Source organism: Micromys minutus (assembly GCF_963924665.1).
Source record: "Micromys minutus genome assembly, chromosome: 25".
NCBI classification, from domain to species: domain Eukaryota; kingdom Metazoa; phylum Chordata; class Mammalia; order Rodentia; family Muridae; genus Micromys; species Micromys minutus.
The window spans coordinates 6,201,932-6,226,684 of NC_137960.1; the positions used below are offsets into that span (position 1 = coordinate 6,201,932).

The 24,753-nt window shown below is 51.3% G+C and overlaps 1 protein-coding gene across 2 annotated transcripts in view; it reads right to left on the bottom strand.

The window, feature by feature from the left end:
* Window positions 1-4,409: 4,409 nt before the first annotated feature.
* The window catches only part of BTBD9 (BTB domain containing 9), a 328,964-nt gene continuing 308,620 nt past the window's right edge, over window positions 4,410-24,753 (bottom strand). For both annotated transcript variants that reach the window (XM_080937967.1, XM_080937966.1), the window contains 2 exons: window positions 13,564-13,642; window positions 4,410-8,298 (listed from right to left, as the gene is read on the bottom strand). In XM_080937967.1, the coding sequence (XP_080794093.1) occupies window positions 8,098-8,298; window positions 13,564-13,642 (280 nt within the window). In that variant the 3' untranslated portion in view covers window positions 4,410-8,097. The remainder of the gene's footprint in view (window positions 8,299-13,563; window positions 13,643-24,753) is intronic.

A 24,753-nucleotide genomic window follows, 5' to 3' on the forward strand; every position in this document is an offset into this window, starting at 1 on the left:
GAACTGCAGAAAGCTCAGCGTGCCCATCTGGGTCACAGACGCCCAAGGTGTTGGCAGCCCACAGGAACCCCTGTGATGGAGCCAGGGCTCATGGGAGTGCAGAGGCCGCCATGTTCTCTGCTGCATGCCAGCACTTCCCTGTCTTCTTGTCCACCAGGTGTGACCAGGAGCCAAAAGTTCCTCCGGCACACACTGGGGCCAACCCCACCTTTCTTTCCCTGTGTATCTGGGCACAGAGACAGCTTAGTTCGAGGTGTGTGGCAGCCACTCATGGTAGGACATTTGAGTCCCTGGCCTCATGGCTCAGCCCCTTTGTAGAGACTTGTCCATATGGTTAAGTCACCCAGGTGTGCAGAAAACGGCTAACAGTGACTTTGGTGTTAGCGTGGCCAGTGTCCTTAGAGCTTTTACATGGTGGTATGTGTTGTAAGGATACATCTCTCAAGACGGCTCTGACCAGACCCAGAGGACTGACCCTGGTGCCCCTCAGGAAGGACTGGGCTGAAGTGTCCTCAACATAAAGTCCTCTCTGGTCAGGATGCTGCTGCCCAGAGAGAGCTGCACCACAGTCCCACTGGAAAGGGTGTCAGGGACAAGGGAACGGCCCCCACCCTGGACAGCAGTTTACAGGCTGTCGGCCATACCACAAGCCAGAAGCATCATGGGAAGATGCCTGCAGCCCAGCACAGGAGCAGCAGCATTGCACACACATCTGGAAGTCACCATGTACCTTTGCCTTTCTGCAGCTTTTTTCTGTCCAGGTATTTTGTTAGGTTTTAAAAACTGTAATTGTTATTTTCATTCCTCCTATTTACCTTAGAAGTCACTTTGTTTTTTATACTCCTATTTTTTCACATTTTATTCTGGTGACTGAACCCAGGTCTTGTGCACACACTGGGCCTTAGCTTTTCGTAAAGAGGTCCTAATTTTGTGAAGAGCTACTGGACGCAGGTGGTCTTGGGGGTCACAGTAGTTCTCAAGGCAGAGGGTCGGGGATGGTTGCTGTAAAGGGAAGACAACTCCCTTAGCAACGTACCCCACGCAGGAAACAGTGGGATGACTCAAGCAGGTACACGGATGTGTGCTGTTGTGGGTGTCTGGGAAACGTCATGGAGATGTCTCGCTTTTAGAACACGTCCCTCCTCTATACCCTTTCTTGGGTCACATCAGGGAATGAAGCCCTGTGCTGTGGATTGGAGCCTGCTTTGCTGGGCAAATACCTCATAGCTGCTGGAGGGGGCCCTGAGGCAGGTGGCTTGCTGGGGCAATCCAGAGCAGAGAAGTATCGGGGGAAGCGGGAGGAAGAGAAAGGAAACAGCCTAGTGGGCTCCCCACTGCCTTGTCTACCTAGACCCAGGCATGAGGTTGGCAGCTTCCACACTCCAGGATGCTGGTGACATTCCAAGGCTGTGGGCTAACTACTCCCTGTGCAACTAGAACAGGGTGTAAAAGTGGGGGTGTAAAAGTGCATTGACACCGAAATAACATGTTTCCCACGTGGCCCAGAAGCCCCAGAGAACCTAAGGGGGGGTGCAGTTGTCACAGCCAGAGGGAGGTGTCAGTCCCAGCCACACTCCCTTCCTGTGTCCACACGGAGAGTGGTTAAGTGTGAGAACGAGGGCTCAGGGTTGGAGCGCAGGCCTCCTGCATGCAGAGCAAGGGCTCTCGCCAAGTGAGCCACAGACAGCCCTCCAGATTGCCTTCCAACACTGAAAGGCATGTTCTGAGAATTTGAAGCCAGTATGCTGGAGAGACCATGGCCCAGAGGTCCCTCAGATCGTGCCTCAGACAGGTGGGGAGCGAGCTCTGGCCCACCTCCAGCTTAACCCAGCACCAGCGAGGGTAATTGAGATGCGCTGTCCTGCCTGACCACAGTTCAGATTTTCAACATAGCTGCCACCAGAGAGAGGATGGTTCCCAGAGGACAGACAAGCAGCTGTCCACACACAGACCAAGACTTTAACCCTCACTTAAGTTACTGAAGTCAGAAGAAAACAGCTGCATTTCAGAATTACAGCCGAGAAAGTGGGGAGCATGCGGAGACATGTTCCTAATGGAAGACACAAGGAGCTAAGGTCGTAGGGATGGCAACATTTGCCCCAGAGCACATTCAAAACTAATGAGCTGACGATGTGGTTCTCAGATGATGTAAAAGGGCCAACAGGTGAGATGTGGAAATAGAAACCAAAAGCACAGTGATGCCCCAGCTCACCTGGAGGGAGGGCGCATCAGCTGGTACGGCCATCATGAAAACAGTCCCTCCAGAAATGACCCAGGAGACACCTGTCCGTCTTTGTTTGGAGCACTGTTGCCAACAGCCCAGGTACCAACCAGCATCTAACAGATGATGTGCAGTGTTTACATAATGGCATGCTAGTCGTCACTAAAAAAGGCTTCAGCTCTGTCCCTGTGGCAACATGGATAAACCGGGGAGTTGAGAACAGGCTGGTGGGTGGTAAGTCTGACATTCTCAAACTACATTTTTATCTTTTGTCTTGCTTCATTTCTAATGACCCCATGAGTCAATACTAAGCCATCTCGAATCTCCTCTGCCAGTTACATTAGCCCAAACTTCTTCAATGTAGTCTGAAGCAGAGTTTTAGGACAAGAGCATAAAGCACCTGCATACTGCCAAAATATCACAGTGGTGTCTAGACATTTGCTAGTAATTGTCCCTTCCATCCACATAGCTCTCAGCATCCCTGTCTTGCATGCACCTTCTAGGATGGCCCATTGATAGCAAAGTCCCCAAAAGCAGCACAGTCAGGTCTGCCACAGGACTCCTAAAACCTGGTACCAGCTTCTCACCAGTTGTGCCTTGACAAGACACCATGACTAAGGCAACTTAGAAAGCATTTAGCTGGGGGTTTGCTCAGTTTCAGAGGCCCATGTCCCTCATGGAGGGAAGCACAGCCAGCATCAGGCAGGCATGGCGCTAGAGCGGTTGGTTGCTGAGAGCTCACATCCTGACTGGTTGGAGGCAGACACTGGGTCTGACAAGGGCTTTTGAAACCTCAAAGCCTATCCCCAGTGACACACCTCCAAAGCCAGACCTAATTCTCAAAATATAAGCCTATGGGGGGATTATGTAGGGAGGCAATCAACCATTTCACGCCCTGCATTTGAACGTTCTCATAGCAAGTGATGTTCGCATAGAGTTCTGGTTCCAGCTGATCTGGTGCGGGGCTCAGCTTGGGCCTCCCTCTTGCTGGCTCACCCCTTCTGGGCATCCGAAACCTGGCCTGCCTAGGATCTCCTCAGCTGGTGAGGTGGTAATGTGGGGACATGGGACACCAACTCACCCACTCTTGGCCTTGCTGGTTTAGACGAGTTGCAAGAGTGATGTCAACCTTTCAGAAAGAAAGCAGATGCCTTGCGTCACTGCAGCTGTGCTGTACTCCTACAGACGGGACAACTGGGTCTGGGTGGGCACTTGTCAAAGCAAGGCGAGCATTCCCTGCACACGAACTCTCCTGGGGCAGAGTTTATCCCCTCCATGGGAACTGGACCACTCTGACATTGCTGTGCTTCTCCATCAGTACCAGGTGGTGCCCTCAAGCCTGGGTCTTCCAGGGACTCCTGTGCAGCCTTCCCTCTGAGCTATAAGCAAAAAATCCTGATGCAGAGTAACACCCCCCACCCCAAACTTACAGATCCTCCCAGTGGTCCCTTGTCTCCTACAGTTCTCTCTGTTGATAAGACCATAGGGCTGGTCTCTTCTCGGAACTTTGACCCTGGTTCCCACTTTGGGGACTCAGAGCTTTGCTCAGCTATCAATTGTGGGAGTCTGCCAGGACCTGGGTGCACCTAGCACTCAAATGTAGGCCAATCTTCTGAGGTGAACAGGAAGTCGGATACCTGAGCACAGGTTTCCCTGGAATGCACCGGGTGCGACACATCCAGCTGACTTGTGTTGCTGTCTGCCACGACCGTGTTCATCACCAGTTCAGCAAGACAGACAGCCCTTGGCACCAACGCACATACTGGGGAAGAGGCCCAGGGGCAGGGCCCGGATAGCAGTGTGGAGCTCCTAGCTTATCAGAAAGATGCAGCGTCCGTTCAAAATGACAAGGAAGTGAGCCTACTATGTTCAAGGTGAGGCAAAATGGGTTCGGCTAGGCCACAGGACAGCTAGTGAAGGGATGCTGAGCTAGCCTGTGTGGCACTGGCACCACCCTGACCCCAGGACACAGGAAGTAAGTTCTGAACAGCCAGCAGAGAAAGAATGGTGTGCTGGGGAAGGAGGCGGGAGCCCAGAGTCCCTATTGCAGACAGAGTTGGGAACCCTGGGGAGAGCTACAGGGGCTACACATGGAAAACAAGGCACGGACTCGGGGTATTGAGGTCACTGCTTTATTCTATGCTGAGCCTGTAGTGGCCCTGCACACACAAAAGAACTGAGGGTCACAACACAGCTTGCTAAACGAAGATGCCATGCCACCTCGGGAACATATTCCAAACACTGCCCTGGACTCTTCTTCGGGGAGCTGTGCCCAGGGTTAGCACGACCTGCGCCATATCAGGATGGCGATCTTAAGATTAAGAAATGGTAGCCATGGGGGAAGCAGCTACTCATCTCCGGAAGATCCAGTCTACACGAGTTTGGCCAAAGCAGCTCCTGGGTACTTTGCATTGTCACCCACGGGGAGCAGTCACCTGCCTTCACTGCAAAGGCACAACCCAAGCTCCATCCCAGGTGCTGGGGGTGAGTGTGGGGATAGAAAGTGACTTGGGGACATCAGCCCCAAGCCAGTCTGACACAGAACTTCCTGGCTCTCAGGCTCACATGGTATCCTGGAAGGCCATCCTGAGATCCAGAGCTGCCCTAGTCCTGGGTTTCCAAGACCCCAGTAATCCTGGCTGAGATTCCCTCCATTCTTGCAGAACTATGGTAAGAGCTGGACACCAGTACACGTTACAAGAGGTCAGAACATAGGCCTGTAGGGAGCCTCATATATTTCCAGGGCAGCTCTGACCCCTGGGGCTGAGAGATGTAACCCACATACAGGCTGGAGACCCTGCTTTGTCACCTCCCAAGTAGTAGGTGACATTAGCCCTTGGGAAGACTTGAGACTGGAGACATGGCAGGTATAGGAGGCCAGGCCCCACTTTTGATATAGACACCCTCCCCCCCCACGGTTCTTCAGAGACTGTGATTGCAACCCTGTTACCTTCTAAAATAGAGCAGGAAATTGGTCAGCTGTGCGCTCAGAGGTCTCACAATTGCTGGAGGTGGCTTCACTACTGAGCAATTTTTTTCCCTTACACAATTCAAAAATCGTTGGTGGGGAGACAAGGAATCCGTCTAACACACAGGTCCCTCTCCCGCTGAAAAGAATTTCTTTTCCCACCTCTTCTAGGAATAAAACACTTGTGTTATTTGTCAGGAATCGACACTTCATTTAATAGGACCGGAAAAGTGACATCTAGGAGGACATTGAGGACCCACTGAGATCAGAAGTAGTAAGGAGGTGTAGGAAATGCTGAGCTTCTTAAGCTGCTGTGCAGAGAGCAGCTACCCTCAGCCCACCCATAGCCCAAATTCCCCTGTCCAGAACCCTGATGTTCCCTGGGAGTCCCTGTTGTGAGACTGAAGACTTCTCAAAGCCCGGTGATGGCGTCCGCCGTCCTCAAGAACATGATCGAAGGGCAGGGATGCTGCACCTGGATGGAAGCAGTGGCAGTCCACAGCTGCCACACGGCATCAGGTGGGAGCTCCACCCTCCAAGCTGAGCCCACAAGGGTTTTATATTTACACTCTTGCCCTTAGGGGCAAGGGCAGGGCTGGGGGAGCAACAGTTCACACTGCTTCACCCACCCCTTCCCCCATAGCTTGACTGTGGCCCTTTCTGGTACCCAAAAGGTCCTTAGAGTCTGCATCACCTTGTACAGTGCCAGGGTTACTTGGTGCGTGGGATCCCCCTGCCCCCCAGTTTCGACCAGCATGACTTGTTAGCACTTCTGCTCAGCTCAGCACTTGAGTCACTTCTGGTTTGTTCGCTCGGGGATAATCCTGCAGGGGACAAGCCAGACTAGTCATCTCTGTCCCCTGGAAACATGGACCTTACCTTAGATGTGGCTATGGCTTCTAGACACATCACATGCCCATCAGCCAAGAGTGGGTACACACCTGTGTCTAGTGGGAGGCAAGGCCCTGCATCCTGAGCAGGTGTCAATCCAAGAACGGCATCCCAAGGGCAGCCTGGGAGTCAGCCTAGGTGATGGAGAGCTTGCCAAGCTTCGATGACTTTGCTGTCCCATCTCCCCTCCTGGGTATCTACACTGAGGGGAACCAGCCTCTATGGTCTTACAACCTGAATGCAGTTATTGGGGGTTGGACAGTGGGGGGTCTGAAGAAAGGAAGCCACAGGCGTGGGTCTCGGATGATAGTCTGGGCTAGTCAGACAGGAAATAAGGCTGCTGAAAGAAAATCGTGCCCAGCGCCTAGCATGATAGATGTGTGTGGTGACATCTGGGGCAGATACCAGTGGCTCCTTGCCAGCTCAGACCCACTGCCCCAGAGAAGCTGCTGGGCTCCAGGCCTGGGCCTGCATCTTGTCTTCTGTCTTTGCAAAACTGTTTTGTGATAGCAGGTGCTATCTCATACCTATAAGCTCAGAACTCGGGTGCTGACATAGGAAGATTGCCCTGAGTGTGGCGAACCTGGGCTACAGAAGGAGAGTCTACCTTAAGCAAATGAACAACAAAACAAGCTTTCACGCTTATCTTCCAAAAGCGACAAACTCCATCCTCCACAGGACTGGGTTCCTTGTGCACTGGCAGGGAGTACTGCTTGCTAGAGATACTGGCAACTCCGGGCTGGATGCTGCCAAAGGCGCCCCATCCACAGTGGCTAAGCCCTGCCATCTGTCCATGACACCTCCTTACCAAAGGCAGCCACACCACACAGAGAAATGAAACTAGAGGTTCAAGACTGTTGACTAGTCATCCTGGGGACCTGCCACCCTACTCCTGAACACACAGGAAGATGACCCCCATTACAGCTGAGGCCTCTTCTGTGTAGACGAGCCATTCCAACAAAAACTCAGAGAGCTGGCTGACCCATCCTTTCACTTCTAGCCTGTCCTCTGAGCATGCTAACGGAACATATTAAGGTGGCCTCGCGGAGCCTTGGAACGATGCATTTAGGTGCAGAGGCTGGAGCCATTCATGGAAGCCACAGGAGTGACAGGGACCAACTGGAGCTGCAGTAGTCAAAACTGGAAGCGACCAAGACCCACTCTTTGCTCTGCCAGGGGGATGTCGCTGGGAGACTCGCTGTTAGTCCAGGCCTGTGCTCCTGACACTCCATCTGTTGACTGAACCAAGTCCAAGAGCAGCAGAACCACGCAGCCCAGAGGGTCAGCCCTGGACTGCACAAGTGGCTGACATGGGCTTCAGGATGGTTCCCAGCGTCTGGCATGTAACTGCTTGCATGCCTGCCAGGGTAAACATCAGAACAGGTTAACAGTGGCGATCTGATCAGTTATTAAGTCCAGTGTCCACAGATTGATCTGCACATTGTATGTCTGGTTGAACTTCAAGGATTCTCCTTGGCAGGCTGGATGCTATGGTGGTCTCTTTTAGGAGGGACAAGCTTTCGCTCTGCCCACAGGCAAGCATCAGAGACTGAGGAAGACCTTTGTAGAGGGCCAGAGCAACTCCATAAGCCTCCAACACCCTGACTTAGCTGGTGGAGAAAAACTGCAGAATTACAACCATCACATAGCAAGCCAGAAGAAACTCTGGGGCCTCCAGGCTGGAGGGGCTGGGCCCTTCTCTGGTTTTGTCAAGGCCTTGGGTGCCTTTTTAAAAATTTTTAATTCATTCTAGCTTGGGCCTGTTTATAGATTCTGTCTGTGCTGGTGCCTGGGTTAGATTAGAGGTAGGGATTGATGGTGGGCTTGAAGATTCAAGACCCACCTCCTCCCCTGGAGGCTGCCTGAGGATCGGGGAGAACACAGGCACCCTTTGTCCCTGGAAGGAAGAAACCTGCTTGGGGTGGGTTCTGCAGCCAGGTCTGTTCCTCCCAGGGACGGAGGAGGACACATTGCTCCATCCAGGCCCGCCTGATTCACACCACATCCTCTGCCTGCTTTATTGGTTCTGTTGGTTGGTTGGGCGCGAGCTGGGGCCTGGACTCGGTGGCAGTGAGCTGGCGCTGGGTGCCCGTGGTGCATGAGGGTCGAGTTGCTGACTGGGGGTACTGAGGTCCCCTGTCCCTGGCTCCTCGCCGCCACTGTCTTCCTTTTGGGTACTCTGCTGCTCCGGACATTCAAAGTGGACACAATGGAATACCTGGTGAGAGAAAGGAAAGGCCAGTGAGAGACAGCTCGGCTTGGGACCTGGGACTGGGCCTGTATGTGTGTGTGTGTGTAGGAGGTCTATATGTGTGTACAGGAGGTCTGTGTGTGTGTGTATGCAGGAGGTGTGTGTGTGTGTGCAGGTCTGTGTGTAGGAGGTGTGTGTGTGTGTGTGTGTGTGCAGGAGGTGTGTGTGTGTGTGTGTGTGCAGGAGGTCTGTGTGTGTGTGCAGGAGGTCTGTGTGTGTGCAGGAGGCAGGAGGTCTATGTGTGTGTGCAGGAGGTGTGTGTGTGTGTGTGTGTGTAGGAGGTGTGTGCAGGAGGTGTGTGTGTGTGTGCAGGAGGTCTGTGTGTGTGTGTGCAGGAGGTGTGTGTGTGTGTGTCTGTGTGTAGGAGGTGTGTGTGTGTGCAGGAGGTGTGTGTGTAGGTCTGGGGCTGAGGCAGGGCCAGAGACTTTCAGACACAGCTGACTCCTGAAAGCCAACTGCTAGAAAAAATAAGAAACACAAGTGTGTGTGACAAACTCAAATGCTGTGTTTAGGGAAAGCTGGTGACAAGCCTTTAAACCTTTGGGCACCATGAGGTAAAGAAGCAGTTTACGGTCAGTTGGAAGGAACTTTTTTAAAGAAAACTGAAAAGAAGAAAGGAGCCACAGCAGCAAATGGCAGATACACTGACGTGGACAGACACACTGACAAGAGCTGCGGAAGTCATGGGCTCCAGGAGGCCATCACCTGTCCCTCCCACACGGGTGCCCGCAGAGGCTCATGAGTCCTTTTGGAGCCAATGTTCTTTTCAGTGGACAGCAAGTGCTGAGCACCAGTTCTGACCAGTTTGTGCTCACTCACCACAGCGAGCCGAAGCTGCCTAGCTTACTGGAATGCCTGCCGTCCACAGGGTTCTGACAGCGTCGGCGTCCAAGTGTCAGGCGCACAGGTGCCTGGAGTGAGCCTTAGGGAACACTCAAGAGAACTGGTCCCTACACTACAGGGAAGGCTGCACACACCAGGCCCTAAACAGCTACAAGGCAGACAGGGTGAGCACGGCCTTCAGACAGACAGACGGGACCACTGGAGGACCTCTGTGAACACTGCCTGGCTCAATCTTCCCAGCGATGTTCCCGACTCAAGGCAAGTCATCCATGTACTACTAAAGATGCTGAAGGCCCGATGCACGCAGCGTCCCAGCATCATCACACACTGGGCAAGTGCCCTTCCCTTTGACCCCAAACACCTTCCAGTTTGTACATGGAAGGGGCTGTAGTTGAAGGCCTCTGGTTTCAAAATACAGGTGTAACCCCTTATACTTGAGGGTAGCCATGACAGCCTGGCTTAGGGAAGGCAGCTGCTGCTGCTGCTTCAACTTGTATGAACATGGTGGTGGTGGGGAGCTAATGGTTTGAGCATGTGCGGTTCCACAGAAAGCCTTGGCCTCTTCCTCCTCCCCTCTTTCTGCCAGGCACTTGTGGGCTTTGCACAAGGTGAACTAGCTACGTCCTGGTTTTCTCTTTGCTCAGAAGCTGGTGTGATTCGGTTTCTTTCCTCAGAGCCTTCCCCAGACTGCAATACTCCTTGGAAAGGATGTGACCAAAAGTGAATGAGGCGTACCGGGCAGAGCCACACTTGTGATTTATGCAAAGCCATTACCCTGGTCTCCGCGTCATTTTCCCTTCAACTTTTCGGCAATCGTGTATCCTATTAGCCTGTTTGATTGCTCTGCTCAGGAAGGGGCACCTTTGCTGAACCATCTTCAGTGGCCCAGATCTCTCCCCCGAGAGCAGCGGCCAATTTGCAGTGTAGTCATGTATATGGATCAGACCCAGCCTTCCTCACACCCAGTGTCCTTTCTTGTGGCTGCTGTTTATTACCGAGTTGCCAGTTTCTCTGGGAGCTGTAAACCTGGATGTGTCTGAAATGGGCTGGCATGACCCTTCTGGGAGCCTGTGTGGTGTAGGATTCCTCCATCTTTCAGCTAGCACCACATACTTTTTCAATGATTTTACAGGATAAGGTAGAACGAGGAGAAGACAGGGAGCAAGAGGGGACTGAGATGGAAGGGAGGGGAAGGGTAGTGAGTGGGAACCTATTAGCCCAGGAGCCCACTGTAAACTGCAGGAGAAATTGAGACTTGTTTCTGCAGCTGAGTAATTTGCAGAGACCACGTTCCTGCCAAGAAGTACAAACAGCATTCCTGATCCACTGCATGTCCAATGCCATGTCCGTATAAAGCAGATGGCCCACAAGGTAGATGAAGGCTTGAGGACTGTCCCTCCATCCCTGGACTGTACCCATCACCATCAGCTGTGAGCCAGCCCTGTTAGGCAGCCAGTGACCTCTCTCCTGCTCACCTTGGAGACCCGAAAGCCCACCTCTAGTTACTTACTTCCTCCAAGGCCACACCTCCTAATCGTTCCAATCTTTTCAAATAGTACAGCTTTCTGGTGACTAAGCATCCAAATACACACGTCTACTGAGCCCATTCTTATTTGGATTACCACAAGGGAACACTTAACAGGGAGACATCTAGAGGAGGGTTGGGATAGGGTTTCATGAAGCCCAGAATTGCCTGAAATTCATTACCTAGCTGAGGGTGGCCCAGAACTCCTCTACTTCCCAGTGCTGAGATGAAAGGAACGCACCTCAGTATTAAGGCACAAGTATTATTTCCTGTGACTATTTATCCCTAGATATGAAAGATTCTGGTGACAATGGTGAGACAGGGCACTACTTCCTCCTATCTACAGAGAGTATAACCCTACTGTTCCTCCTCCTGTGTAATGTGAGTTTCTGAGTTAGCCTTCTGACTGCATTCAGTCACCTAGGAACTGAGTGTCCTGTGAAGGCGTTTCCAGAAAGGCCTGACTGTGAACAACATCCTGCCACCACGTGTGAGTGCGCGAGGCCCGGGACCATGGCTGGACGGTTCCTTAGACCACAGTGAGCGGCTAGAGGACTGCTAGGAGAAAGTCTGCTCAAACTGGCGACTAAAGAGACCGGAACCTCGACAGACCAAGCAGCCGCCACTGCCTGCAGTTGCCTGGATTTAAGGTAGAGGGAAATGACCACAGCAGACAGACGCTGAGCCTCTGGGTTCAAGGGGGCAGGTTAGACACAGTCCCACGGACACAGGGCCCTCCTGCCTCTGGGTGTTTGGAAGGTAAGGCAGAATCAACGCAGAGGCTGAGAACTTGCTAGCTCACGGGCTCCAGGCTGCAGTGAAGACAGAGGAGTGCCTACAAATAGTGTCACATACATACTAACTAGGACCCCTGTCCTCGTATGGGCTCCTCACAACCCCACTCTGCCCGCCTTCTCTGAAGACTTCCTGGCAAAGCAGCAGGTGCTCATGGTCTTCTTTCTTTTAGGAAGAGTGTATTTTATGACCAATTAAACAACATGACCCAGGTCCTCCTGTGCACCTGACAACAGCGGCATCAGAACAAGCCTGGGGTACAGAACTCAGCTGAAGGGAAACGAGTCCTGGTCTAAACAGAGGTCACTGTGAGAACTCCACGTCCACAGTCCAGATTCATACAGTACGACTGACCCCTCCCTCCCTGAGGAGCAACGTGAGAAGGCAGGGCCGCTGAGGGCCACTAGGTGTAGAAGGGATCTCGGGGGCAGAGTGCTATCATTGGTGTCCTCACAGGAAGGGGGAGGGAACCAAAGCTCACGTTAACTCCACGTCCATGTGTACATACCAAGAAAGGCCACACAAAGGTGGACGGACAAGGTATCTTCTCTGCCAGGCAGACTGTGTGCACCCTGGCCCTGGAAGGCAGCCTCCTGTGGTATAAGAAACATGGATATCTGTTCTGACAGCTGCAGGGCCCCCTGGGCTGACAGGACAGCCATCCCTAGCTTCCGTTCCCTGGCTGTGCCCCATCATCAGCTCTCCCTGCGCTGCCCCCAGTTCTCCAGCTCTGAGTCGTTCTCCTTCCTCCTGTCCCTCTGACCGCAGGAGACACTGCTTTGCCCAAGGCATACCCCAAACACAGTGGGGCAGCAAGAAACGCTCTGTCTGGGAGTAGGCTATGTCTTCACGGCTCCAGGGAGATGCAGGCTTCTTGCGCCTTTACTACATTCTGAGAACGACAGTTTAAGGTTCTAAGTGCTCATCCCGCACTGTGTGATTCACGATGTTTTCTAGTTGGCCACCATACCTCCTTAGGACGGAATGTTCAGACATCTGTAAAAGTGTCGGCGGACTTACTCTTTTGAAAACATTTGGGGTTCTATTTACAAGCTGCTCTTCGTAAGAAACCATTGTGAGTGTGGATCGTTAGTATCCTAAATAGGTAGAAACAGATCTAAATTACAACAACATTTTCACTTTTGAAAGTGTTATTTGAAGTGCTTGACACCTGAATACTTTCTGAAAGAAGGGATGTCGTGAAAACAACTGTCACATCTGGGCCCGCTCTAGTGGGGTCAGCGCAAATGATGGTGTAGTCGTCTTTCCCAGAAGCAGGAGAAGCCCCCTCCCAGCATTCCTCGGTCTGTCTTGTCCTTTCCTCTGCTAGCTAACATGTTTTTCCTTCACATGTCGGGACACTGGCTAGGGCAGCCCCTGCATTCTCCAGGACCCTGTCCCAGATTTGCACTCAGACTCACAGGCGTCCCCACCCTCGGAGGAGAAAGGCAGGAAGCCAACAAGCAGCTCACTGTGGGCACTAAGGCCACAGGCTTCCCTTCTATGGCGTCACCCACCCGTGAAAACACCAGCCCTTCTGGCCAGAGCCCAGCACACGCTAGCTACACGGAAGCACAGAGGCCCCGTGAGTGCTCTGGTGGCTCTGGGAGAAGCAGAAGGGCCATGACACGCAGTCATTACTTTAGGCTTCTCGGTTTACTCTTTGGTTTTCCTCTCACCATCCCTGTCTTCACTCAGAGCCTTTCAGGGGTGTGCGCTAATGAGGAACATCGACAGAGCAAGAGAGAGACAGTGCACAGGGACAACAGCTCAGTCACCCCGATTCTGCGCAGAGCGCTGCAGAGGGCTGACGACTCTGAGAAGGTCGCCTGCTTTCTCTTAAGCTGATTCTGCCCAGGCTGGTGCAAGGAGCCAAGCGGCAGCTGTTGGCTCTCACTTGCCAGTGGACAGACAGATCTGACGTCCCCTCTGGGTCAGGATGGGGACCTCTATACGGAGCTGTGGTTAACAAAGTGCCATCAGCAGGCAAGGCCAACAGCCCACTTGGGATGCGGTGGTTACCTGGTTATCAGGAAATGCCACTATACTTCTCAGGAGAGACCCCTTACCTCATTTGCTGTGTTGTGTGTTCCAACGATTCGGATGAAGGAGGCAGGCTGTCTTTCAAAAGTAACTGATTGCCAAGACCTGAGAGGAAACAACAATTTGCCTGGTTAGCTGGGACAGGTGGCCCTGCTGACAGCAGCTCCGATGCTAAGAGACCCGATCTGCAGGGGGATGCGATGGGAGATGGGGCAGGGCTTCCCCCTCCGATGTCACTGAAGGAAGCAGGAAATGCAGCGTCCCATTTGGGCATCTGCCATCTTGCCAGAGCGGGCACGGTTACTGTCTGTAACTGACTTAGGGTGTATAGCCACTGGGAAACAAAGCAAGACTGTGGACCATGTCTGCCTGGTGACAAGAGGATGACTGGATGGACACAATCATGGGCGGTGGGAGTTTATGAAAGACTCGACCTTGTCTAAGTACGGGTGGGGCTGGGCGAGCCAGCGTCACTGGGCTGCTGGTGGCATCAGCAGGTAATTAGCACATATGGCAAACCTGAGTGACTGTCCTGGAAGCTGCTGGGAGTTCTGAAACAGGGTAGAGGTGGCTGAGTGGAGCAGGGCGAGGCAGGTTGGGGCTATAGGGGTCACTCCCAGGGCAGAGCTGGCCCCTGGACTGCAAGTGTGCGGAAAAGCCGCCAACCTTTGCTGCAGACAGACCCACGGCTTCCCTTCAGCACTGGCCCAACTCTGGTGGCCTCCAATCTCAGTGTTTTACTTTTCCTCCCTTGTTTCAGCTAGACTAGCTAGCGAGCACCAGAAACCCACCTGCCTTCGGGCAGGCAGTGCTGTACCTGGTTTTAAATGGGTGCTAGGAGCTCGGCTCAAGGCTGCTCAGCAAGCACAGGGCTGACTGTCACCATCGTCCCAGCTGCAACCTAGACAGACGGTCTAAAGACAATTCCTCTTCCTGTCTGGGCTGAGCTGGCTCGCCAAGAAGTCCTGTGTGCAGGGCGAGCCCTGCTCCTGGCCCGGCACTTACGGGCACGCGCTGTGACTGCAAGCTCCAGTCCTACCCACATCATCCATGTGAGAGCTCACGGTCGCGCTCACGGTCGCGCTCACGGTCGCTGCCGGTCCTCCTCCCACTGTAGAGACGCCAGCTGCAGAAGCTGTTTCCTGTAATTGTCTAATTACCAAGTAATGCTAGCAAAGGAAATATATGTATCTGCAGTTTGTTTTCCCCATTTGGTTCAGGTGCTCCATCTTCCTCCTCAATATGCACTTCCCACTGAGCCAGATTCACTGCTGCCTGGACACCAGTCCTCTTAAGGTCATTAAAAAGTCATTACCATCCTGCCCACAAAGGCTCTGCCTCTGGAAGCAGGTTTTTGAAAACAGAGTAAGAAAAATTACTCTCTCTGTAAAAACACTATTACTCACACATAATGACAACTCCCCTGCCATTCCCCATGCACGCCACCCCCCCCCCGTGTGTGTGTGTGTGTGTGTGTGTGTGTGTGTGTGTCTGTCTGTCTGTCTGTCTGTCTGTCTATGGGGGGTGATTTCTTCCTTTCCTAGACCCTCAGCTCTCAGGATGCCTACCAGTTGGGACACTGCATGTGGCCATTAGTCTTTGGGGTCCCACAGTATGGCTCTGAACCTAGCATCTAGGGGCTATGCATTAGAGCTCCAACCTCAGCCCTAACAGAGGTTAGGGTACAGTTTCAGCTGGCTAGGAATAGGGACACATAGCTGTAGCCTTGGTTGGGGTTGAGTTGGAGGACAGGGTGAGAGGAAGGTAAAACACGGGATATTTCTAGCCCTGTACCTCATTGTTCCAGAGAGTACATGTGAGGTGTAGGCCCCACAGAGCATGGGGCTCCAAGCTTGTAGGCAGGCCCAGTGTCAGGCCTCTGCTTCTGTCAGAGCTCCTGAGTAAAGCCTGTGAGGTATCCTTGGCAGACAGGTGCCCTCTTCTCTTCATTTCAGACTTTTGCCTGGCCTGGGGCTCTGGGCAGGGCAGCGGCTGAGCAGGAGGGAGCAGGAGTTTGCAGAGTAATAAGATCAGAAGGTCTCAATTTAATACCAATCCTCCATTACATTGCATTAGTATCTAATCACATTAGAGTTCATTTCCACTAACACAGCCTGAGAGTTGAATATATGATCTCATTGCCACCAGACACCGATGCAGAGAGCAAAGTGGAAGGGAGCCCACTCAGGGCACTCAGGAATGTATCCCACTCCCACCCCACACCAGCTTCAGAGTGTTCCCTAAACTTTTGTCAAAATAGTTTTACATGAATCCTATGAGAAAATGGAGGCTTTGGAATGTCACCCAAGCCTTGTTTATAAGTGCTGTGTGACCTCAGAAGACATTGCTTGGAGTAAGATCTCACAGAAGCAAACCCCAGTACCATGATACTAGACCATACAAGGCTATGGCCATTCCCATAAGCTTCAGACACAGCTGCTTCATGGCCACCTTAACACACTTCCTGAGCAGCACATCTCAGGAATGAACAAGATGGCTCCAGGGTAGCAGTTGCCTAACCAGGACCAGGCTCATAGACAGTATACTTTCCAAGATTATACTTTCATCTAGGAGGGAAGCTCTAAGTTCTATGAGAAGGTGAGACAGTCTATCCCTCAGGGAAGCTCCTTAAGCTTAGGAAGTGACCAACTCAGAGGCTTCAGGAAATCCCTGAAACTCACCAGATTCAAAAGGTCCTTCCTGCCCCAAGTATATAAAACCAGAAAGGACTGATCACAGACACTTCCTGACTAGAAGACTCAGCTGCCTGGAAGAGGCTCAGACCAGTTTGGCTGTCTGGAAAGGACACTCTCCAACCCGTTGAGCTGCCTACCTGCTGTGTGGTGAGCTCCAGGCTCCCAGCTTTGTGAGCTGGTAACCACTCTGGGGTGGGCTTCGGTGATGCAGTTGTCTTTGAGTCATTTCTGCTCTTGTAGTAACCCCAATAACACTCACTGGTTTACCAAGTTGGTTTTGGTGGTGTCCTTACTTTGGTTTGCCATTGGTTCCCTGTCTTGGGTGAGGAGACATTTGTTCCTGCCTCCTCAGGAATAGCATTGCATTATGTAGGCTTGAATGAAGGATCTGAACAGGAGCAATGGGCCAGAAAACAGATTTGGTCTTCATTTGAGATTTACTACATAACGAAAATCCCAGCCAGGCAGTGATGGCACATGCCTTTATAACCCCTATATTTGGGAAGTTGAGACAGGCAGGTCCCTGTGAGTTTGAGGCCAGCCTAGTCTACAGAAATAAGTTCCAGGACAGCCAGGGCTACACAGAGAAAACCCACATTGAAGAAACCAAAAGATTGTCTATTGCTCTTCTGGGACAGTGAGGTGGACCAGGGGTTAATGGTGCTTGCTGCTAAGTCCGCACTCAGGGAGGGGAGAAAGGACTCCTATAAATGTCCTTTGATTTCTACATGCACATGGTACACCCACACAGACACACACACACACACACACACACACACACACACACAAACACAGATTTTTGGCTGGAATTATTTCAGGAGTATTTTGTGCCAGCTCTACGTTTAGTAGTGAGCTGTGAGGCTCTAGCAGAGGTCTAGAGGCAGGAGGCCTCAGGAGTGCTCCCCTGCTGTCACAGATGTCTCCAGTACAGAGGCTTGCTGGTGACTGCAGGGTCAATCCTAGTCTCCTGCAGTTCAGAAAGCATAGACTCCTGGGACCTGGAACAGGGCACCTGGCTTTGAATCTTACTTTGAAGCTTTTTTGTTTTCTAAAACAGGGTTTCTCTGTGGAGTCCTGGCTGTCCTAGAACTTGTTATTTAGACCAGGCTGGCATCAAACTCAGAGAAGTCTATTTGCCTCTGCTTCTGCCTTCTAGAGCGCTGGGATTAAAGGTAGGTACCACCACACCCAGCCTCAGTTTGAATTTAGTAAATTGCTCAGCCTGTCCGGGCCCTTGGTCTTATCTACGAAGGGAATGATGAGAGCAGTCTAAAATGTTTCTGTGTCAACTTTTACTAAGGGCTAAAGAAAGAAGAAAGTAGGCAGGACAGAGCTTCCCTGTGCCTGGTCTGAGCTATCAAGTTTGGGCCCCAGGGTACCCAAAGCTGTTCCTTTCAGCACCCACCTCTTGGAGGCAGAGAGGCAGCTAGGCTTCAGAGAATCCACGTGGATTTATTCTTGGGCGTGCACCTGCTGGGTGCTCAGGGATCTGTGCACAGACAATGTACCTGTGTGGCATTTATAACTTCACAAACTAATAGAGAAGAATGCAAACCGTAGCATGGTCCTGACTCACAAACTGCTGTTCCAAAAACCCACTTGTGACTTGTGCGACACAAGTAATGTTTTCAATGAAACAGCTATAAATTTTGATGAGGTTCCCAGGACCACCCACAAAATTCAAAAAGAGGCTAAAAGGCTACACACATGAAGCTTTAGAAAGGGCAAGTGATGACGTTGCCTTGGTGCTGATTAAACAAGTTGGAAAAGAAGGGATTAAGACAATCGTTCTAAAGCCCCTGCTGAGGAGTGAGGGTTACAAACCATCAGGAGTATCAAGTCGGATCTAAGATGGAGCCCAGTGAGAGCCCGTCAACAGGAGTGGAAAGAGTGGGTCACAGCACTGTCACCTGACTCCTGACAAAAGCCTCTGGGAATAAGGCAGTGCTGTGAACTCTGAGGGGCTGAGGGCGTTGAGGCAGGATGAGGAAACTGGCATTTCCTGGCTGCTGATTTACAGTTAACAACAGAACTGGGACCTAATCAAAATGATGTCTTTGTTCACCAAAGGGCTCAATGACAAATTTCCAAGAGACTTTGTGGTTGGAGCACTAGCTACCTCCTGGATATTACTCCTGGGCCTCACAAGCTACTGACAAAACTGGATATCACAGAGGCATGCGTACGCATGTGCACATACATGTGCACACACTAGGAAAGTCATTTTCCCCTAAAGTCTCACTGACTATGCGCAATGGTCAACTGTAGCACAGTACTTAGGTGTGGTTGTGTGTACACAACCACAAACTACCAGGAGCATGGTAGGACACCAAAGCAGGGCAGCCCTGGCTGTCGTCAGCATGTCTTCTTTGTTTAAACATTTGCAGTGCCAGGACTGCACTTGTGGACGGCAGGCAGGCAGTCGCGCCCACGGAGGGCACCCAGCCCTCCTCTGCCTACAGTAGAGACTCTGCTCCTGGCTCCCTCCAAGGCCAGCATTGTCAGGAGCCAGATCCAAGGCTGGAAGATGCCCTAAAAAGCCAGGCCCAGCCCAGCAGCATACATTTCATGACATTACACACAGTATAAACAGGGCGGATACATAGGGGTGGACACCGACCACCAGTACTACTTCAAACCAACAGGTACCAACACAGGTGTCCTTTGCTTCATGATAATAGTGTCTTTGTGTCATTAACATTGCAATATTAGCTGCTCCATCAGGCAGACAGTTCCATTCTAAAACCCCGCAGAAGAAAGGTAACCCTATTCTGAGAAAAATCTCAACTCCTCAAATCCCCCAACTTGTATTCGTGTTAACTCATGAGGAACCCTTCTCTGTTAAAGTCAACAGAGATACACCAACGACCAGCAACGCCTCTCTCTCGAGCCCACACCCACCCTGTGGACGTTCTTTTGCTTTGTAGTAGAACTTCCTCTCAGCCCCTTGTCTGTCCGATTCTTTCAGCATCCATGACCAGAGCTGGGCAAGTGACACAGAACTCTGAGATTTCACCTTCACCTTCGGCAAGCAAACCACACATGGCCCATGAAATGTGCATTTCTGAAACACTTTTTAAGTATTCTAGAAATATGCATGTTGAATTTGAGCCAGTGATTGTCTCAAGAGAGGGCAAAGGGGACAGGAGCAAAGGCAGCGCCAGTGTCAATCGCAGAATCTCGTGTCGTATGTGGGAGTGCATGAGAAATGTTAACAGCCATCACTCTGGACCGGGAGACCGGAGCTGCTCCCTGTTCTACTTGTTATGTGATTAAACAGCTTGTGAAATAGAGAATGGGCTTAAAACAGTGTCTGAGCTTATTTGAGAAAGTGCGGGAAGTGGTTAATTCACGGCGAGACACAGAGGCTACCTAGTAACTCCCGCCTGTGCATCCTCCGCCAAGGGTGCCTGGTCGTCTCTGTTGTGGTATAACCAGGATCAAAGGCAGTGATTTCGACAGCAGCCATGTGGGACAGTCTAAAAGTATCTGCTACGGCCAGACTGGCAGTTGAGCAACACAGAGGAACTAATGGCTTAATCTTTGCTCCTTCCACCAAAAGGCCAGTAAAAAGTGGTGATATGTGTCTCATATCATACACATACCACACACATGCACACTCTCTCACACACATACATGCACACACATGCACACGTCCACACACACATGCACACACTCACAGGAAGGCTACGTGGGTGCAACCATTCCTCTGTATCAGCATCCTGAGGAAGCAGCTGACTTTACACTTCAGAACCCCAGGCAGGCCCAGGGCTACGACACTGGCCGGCTGGGAAAGCTGTGTGCAGAGGACTGGACCAGTAAAGACTGGCCAACAGCAGGAGAAAGGAACACACGTACTCCCCAAACTCCACGCCTTCCTTTCTCCTTGTGGAGGGAGACTTCCACCTTCGCAGGAGATGCAGTTCCCTCTGAACTGAGGAGGTCCAGCCTCTGGAGAACAATAGATAAACCAGAGGTGGGTGGGTCATTTGTGGCCAGAGGCTGGGAGTCCACGTCACATTGTCTGCTGTCAAGCTCCTGCAGCTGGGCTTAGACATCAGTGGGAGGCTGGACAGAAGAGCTGGAATCACTTCCTAATCTCTTCTTCCCTGCCCCCTCCCCTTCCTTCTATAAACATTGCTCAGTGGGAACTGGCCCTGAGAATATTGAACAGACCACGGTCCCTCATCCTCTGGGAGCTTGTATTCTAATGGTATGACATGTACCAGTTGATTCCGGTTAAAAGCAAGCCATTGGCAAAATACAGAAGGGTGAGAAACTAAGGGGTGCTGTCTGGGTGACGCAGGTGACTAGGGTCTTCCAGTAGAGGCAGCTGAGCTCCAACCCTGTATTTAATGCAGAGGGTCATGCCCAGGTCAAAAAGCATCCCAGAAAGAAGCCACCAGGAGGCAGTGATATGCTGTCCTGGCTGAGTGGCAGGGGTCTCCCAGTGACACAGTAGTCCCTGCCTGATAACTGTGAACATGTCCACAAAACCATTGCAGACAGAACACGTCCAGCTGGCTTTCTCAGTGTGCGATGTTTAAAGGTGAACAATCCGTCAAGCGCCGGAAAGATTGAACAGAAAGGCTGGAAACAGAGAATAAAATGACACAGGGATATAGATATAACTTAACTGTACAACCAAGCAGTTGTCCTCAGAGACGATAAAGCATGCCCCTCAGAGATAATAAAACGATACGAAGAGAGATGTTTGAAAACAGGAAAATACTTCTGTAAATTAAAAACACCAGCTGAAATAAGTAATTAAACAGAAAGGTTAGAGACTTAAGTGGAGGAAATTCCCTGGGTAACAGAGGCAAAGGTGAGAAGAGGGCAGAACAGGAAAGCCACAGGCCGGTCAGATACTCCTGTGAGAGAGCAGAGACCAGCCAGGGAGGAGGTCCACAGTTACCGAGGCCCCTGTAGGCACATGATAAGTAAGAAACACACCAAAGCATGTCGAGGTTCGGAATCGTCAAAAGCTTGCCAGTGTCTCTGGAGGAGCGGGTCAGCTAGGGATGGACTCAGACATCCTGAGTCACAGGATGGAGGGCGCTTCCTTCCCATGCTGACCGAGGAGCCAGTTCTGAGCCAAACTTCGGGGCAGTATGAAAAAAAGGAAGTCACTGCATCTAAGTGACTTGCATTGGTGTCTTAAACAAGGTGCCTCCAAGGCATTAATAACCCTAGGAGAGGGCGCTCCACTAAAGGACTCAGGGATCCAGAACACAGACCATACAACATGGCAGAAGAAAGGAAGATGGATGATGGGCAGGAGATGCTCAGAGCTCTGTGTGTCAGGGACACAACAGGATGGTTCCCTGCACACCCAGTATGACAAATCTGTACTGTTCCTACGAAAGGCAGGTGATGAACCCGGAAAGCTCGTTGAAAATAAATGGACAACGGACATAAAAAACTTCTACTCCTTTGGGAAAGGACAGGAGAGAAGGTGACCAGGGTGGCACACAGCTCGGTTCTGAACAGTTACAGGCAATGAACCCAGGATTCAGAAACAGGGAAGCCATGGTCTAAGCAGGCAGTGAGAAGGGAGAAAGGGAGGTAGGGAGGGAGGGAGGGAGGGAGGGAGGGAGAGAAAATCTGTACGTTCCAAAGCAGGAAGACAGTTGATAATTTTGACAATGCGACTAGAAAATAGCAGAACATTAACAGGACTTAGAAAAAAAGTTAGTATTTCTGCATAGGAGATCTGTGTACAAGTGTGCCTGGTGCCTGCAGTAGCCAAAAGAGGGCATCAGACCCATTGGAAATGGAGTTCAAAAGGTCTGAGCCACCATGGGGCCAATGGAAACAGTCTGGGTCCCCTGTGCGAGTAGCCAGTACTCTTAACTTCTGAACCATGTCTCTAGTCTGACCAAAAGTAAGGGTTAAAAGGAGTGCACGTGTTCACATGATTGTCACTGACCACAGGTGACAGTGGAAAAAGTGGAGTCAGAAGCGTTTGGCACCTACTAGAGGAAGGAGTGTGAGCTAGTTAATGCTGGACCTCTAGCTACTGGCTCTGCCCTGCTTCAGTGAAAGCTGAGGGAGGCACCTGGCCAAGTAGCTGGCAGCTGGAGGCGGGACCGAGGGAAATGGGGAGTACACATTTATTTCTAAGTCTCTGGAAGAAGATGGGCGAGAGGAAGACAGAGCCTTTTATTTTGAGCTATTTTAAAATGCTCTCTCTCTTTAAATACATCATCTTTTCAAAATAAGAATAGGAAAGGAAAAACGTTGCCTTTGATGACAGCCTGGGGTTAGGAGGGTGAGTAAGGGGCTGTTATTTCTGGGGTTCTAAATGAATGTGATAATTTTGGATATGTATAAATTTGATTGAAAAAATTAAAAACAAAACACAGTAAGCAGAACCGAGAGGCAGCTCACAGAGCAGTGTTGGAGGCCAGGAAGGGCTGACACAGATTTACTTACAGCCTTGGAGAGCAGGGCAGGAAGGCAAACATAAACCTTTGGAAAAGATTCTTCAAAGGGAGGAAATAATAAAGACTGTCCCCTGTCAGCTAGGCTTCCGGCAATGACAGCGGTGCCCTCTCCAAGTCCTATGGCACTGAGATGTGACAGGTATTAAGGCTAAGTGTGAGCGTGGGGACTCGTGGGGAGTTGGTGACAGTTCTTTATGAGTGTGCCTCTTGTGCTGACCCCACACGCTGCCTGACGGCCCTCTACTCACAAGGCTCTTACTGTCTGGCTGTGTGATGGGCCAAGGACCACATTCATCTCTTTAATCATATCTAAAGATGATCTATGGACCAGCGATGTAAGGAGAGAGAGCACTTGCACACACTGGGTGCCCTTCAGTGACCTGTGCCTACTGGCACTCCAGAGGCAATGCTTGTGTGTATGTCATCAGCAACAGCAAGCGCACATCTCAGTCTGGAGAGCTCTAGGCCCGGCACCTCTGACGTCATCTAACATTAGGCCTCAAGAGCAGACCTGAGTCTAACCACAAGTGCTTCTGTTTTGTCTGACTTGACCAAATGTAACAGCTGTGTCACTTTCCAGACTACCTGGCCATTCCGGCCTCCATCCGTTCCCCTTGTTTGTATGTTCAACAACTGTTTAAGGGCCTTGCACCTGGCAGGCTTAGGAAAACTGAGATGCATCTGTGTAATTCCACTACGAACCCAAGACAGCAGGAAACTGCACTCCCAGGACCTATGCTGCCCACTGGAGCAGGCACGTGGAGCCATTGTGCTCATTTTCTCGGTACTTTAGAGGTCGAGTTAGCATCTACTTATAGTTCGGGAGATGTCACACTAACATACAGTTAAGATCCAGCAGCATGACAACTGAGAACAGAATGGAACCGGGCGCTGGCTCCTTTCTGATGCCCTTCACCTTGGATCCTGGGTACTTCTCTCTCCTGGTCACAGTCACCTCAGTAGGTTCAGTAGAAAACATTAGACAGCAAGCACCAAGACTTACCATATCTCAGCATACTTTCTTATCAAAGAGTAGGCATGTGTGTGTGTGTGTGTGTGCGCGCGCACACGAACATGCAAGTGTGCCTGTGTGAGTCCATGCACATGAATTCTTCCCATCCCCTGCTCTTTTTTCTTGGCTCAAGATACATGCAATAAGATTGATAAAGACATGCGACCAGCCTGGTCTTTAGTCTTGAGGCTTTGAAGCCGAGTTCTGCCAGGTCAGCCCTTTGTCCTCCTGTTTAAATATCTAAGCCAATTCTGTACCAAACCCAGGCCAACTAAAGCTGAGAATCCCAGATGTGTGGGCTGTGTGTGCAGGGTGGAGAGTGTCTTTTCCCCTCCTCAGGGGATTGCAATGTGTGGACAGGGTGTGGGCTCTAGGAGGAACCCTTGCCCAGGGCAGAGAGCAGGTGGCCAGAACAAGGGGCATCTCCTTCATGACGTTCCTCCAGGGAGTCCTAGCCCTGGGTGAGAACCCAAAGCCTTCTGCCTGGCAGACGCACACTCATTTAATGCCATAATGTAATCTGGCCTTGGGTTTTACCTTCTCTGCTCAGATCATAATTTTCCCTTTTAGAGGAGTTTCCTCTCAAAGGAAAGGTCAGGACCCTCCTGCCAGCTCAGCCTACCAACTGTGCTCACAGCTTCTAACGCCTGGAGCGGTTACAGAGAGGGGTGTCCAGGGACATCCGCAGAGTGTTTCAATGAGCATGGGGGGGTCTGTTTTCACTCTGTACATCTCACTCAGCTGCCCACCCCCAGCTCCCCACTCCCACTCTGCCATGGAGCACTCCTTGATTCCCCTAAGGGGATGTGGTAATTGATGATTAGCATTCCAAAGCTTGGCTTACATCCTGCAAGCCCGTCATATTTAATTACATTTTAACTATATTCGTCTTCGATAATAGCACGAACATAATTTAGATAATTATCTCTCTCTCTCTCTCTTATTCTCTGACTCTGTCTGTCTCACTTAGAGCTCCCTGCTACAAAAATCACTTTCTGGGCTCAAGCACACAAACAGACTCAGGCTGAGTGCTTTCTTCTCTCTGCAGCCACAGCTGTGTGA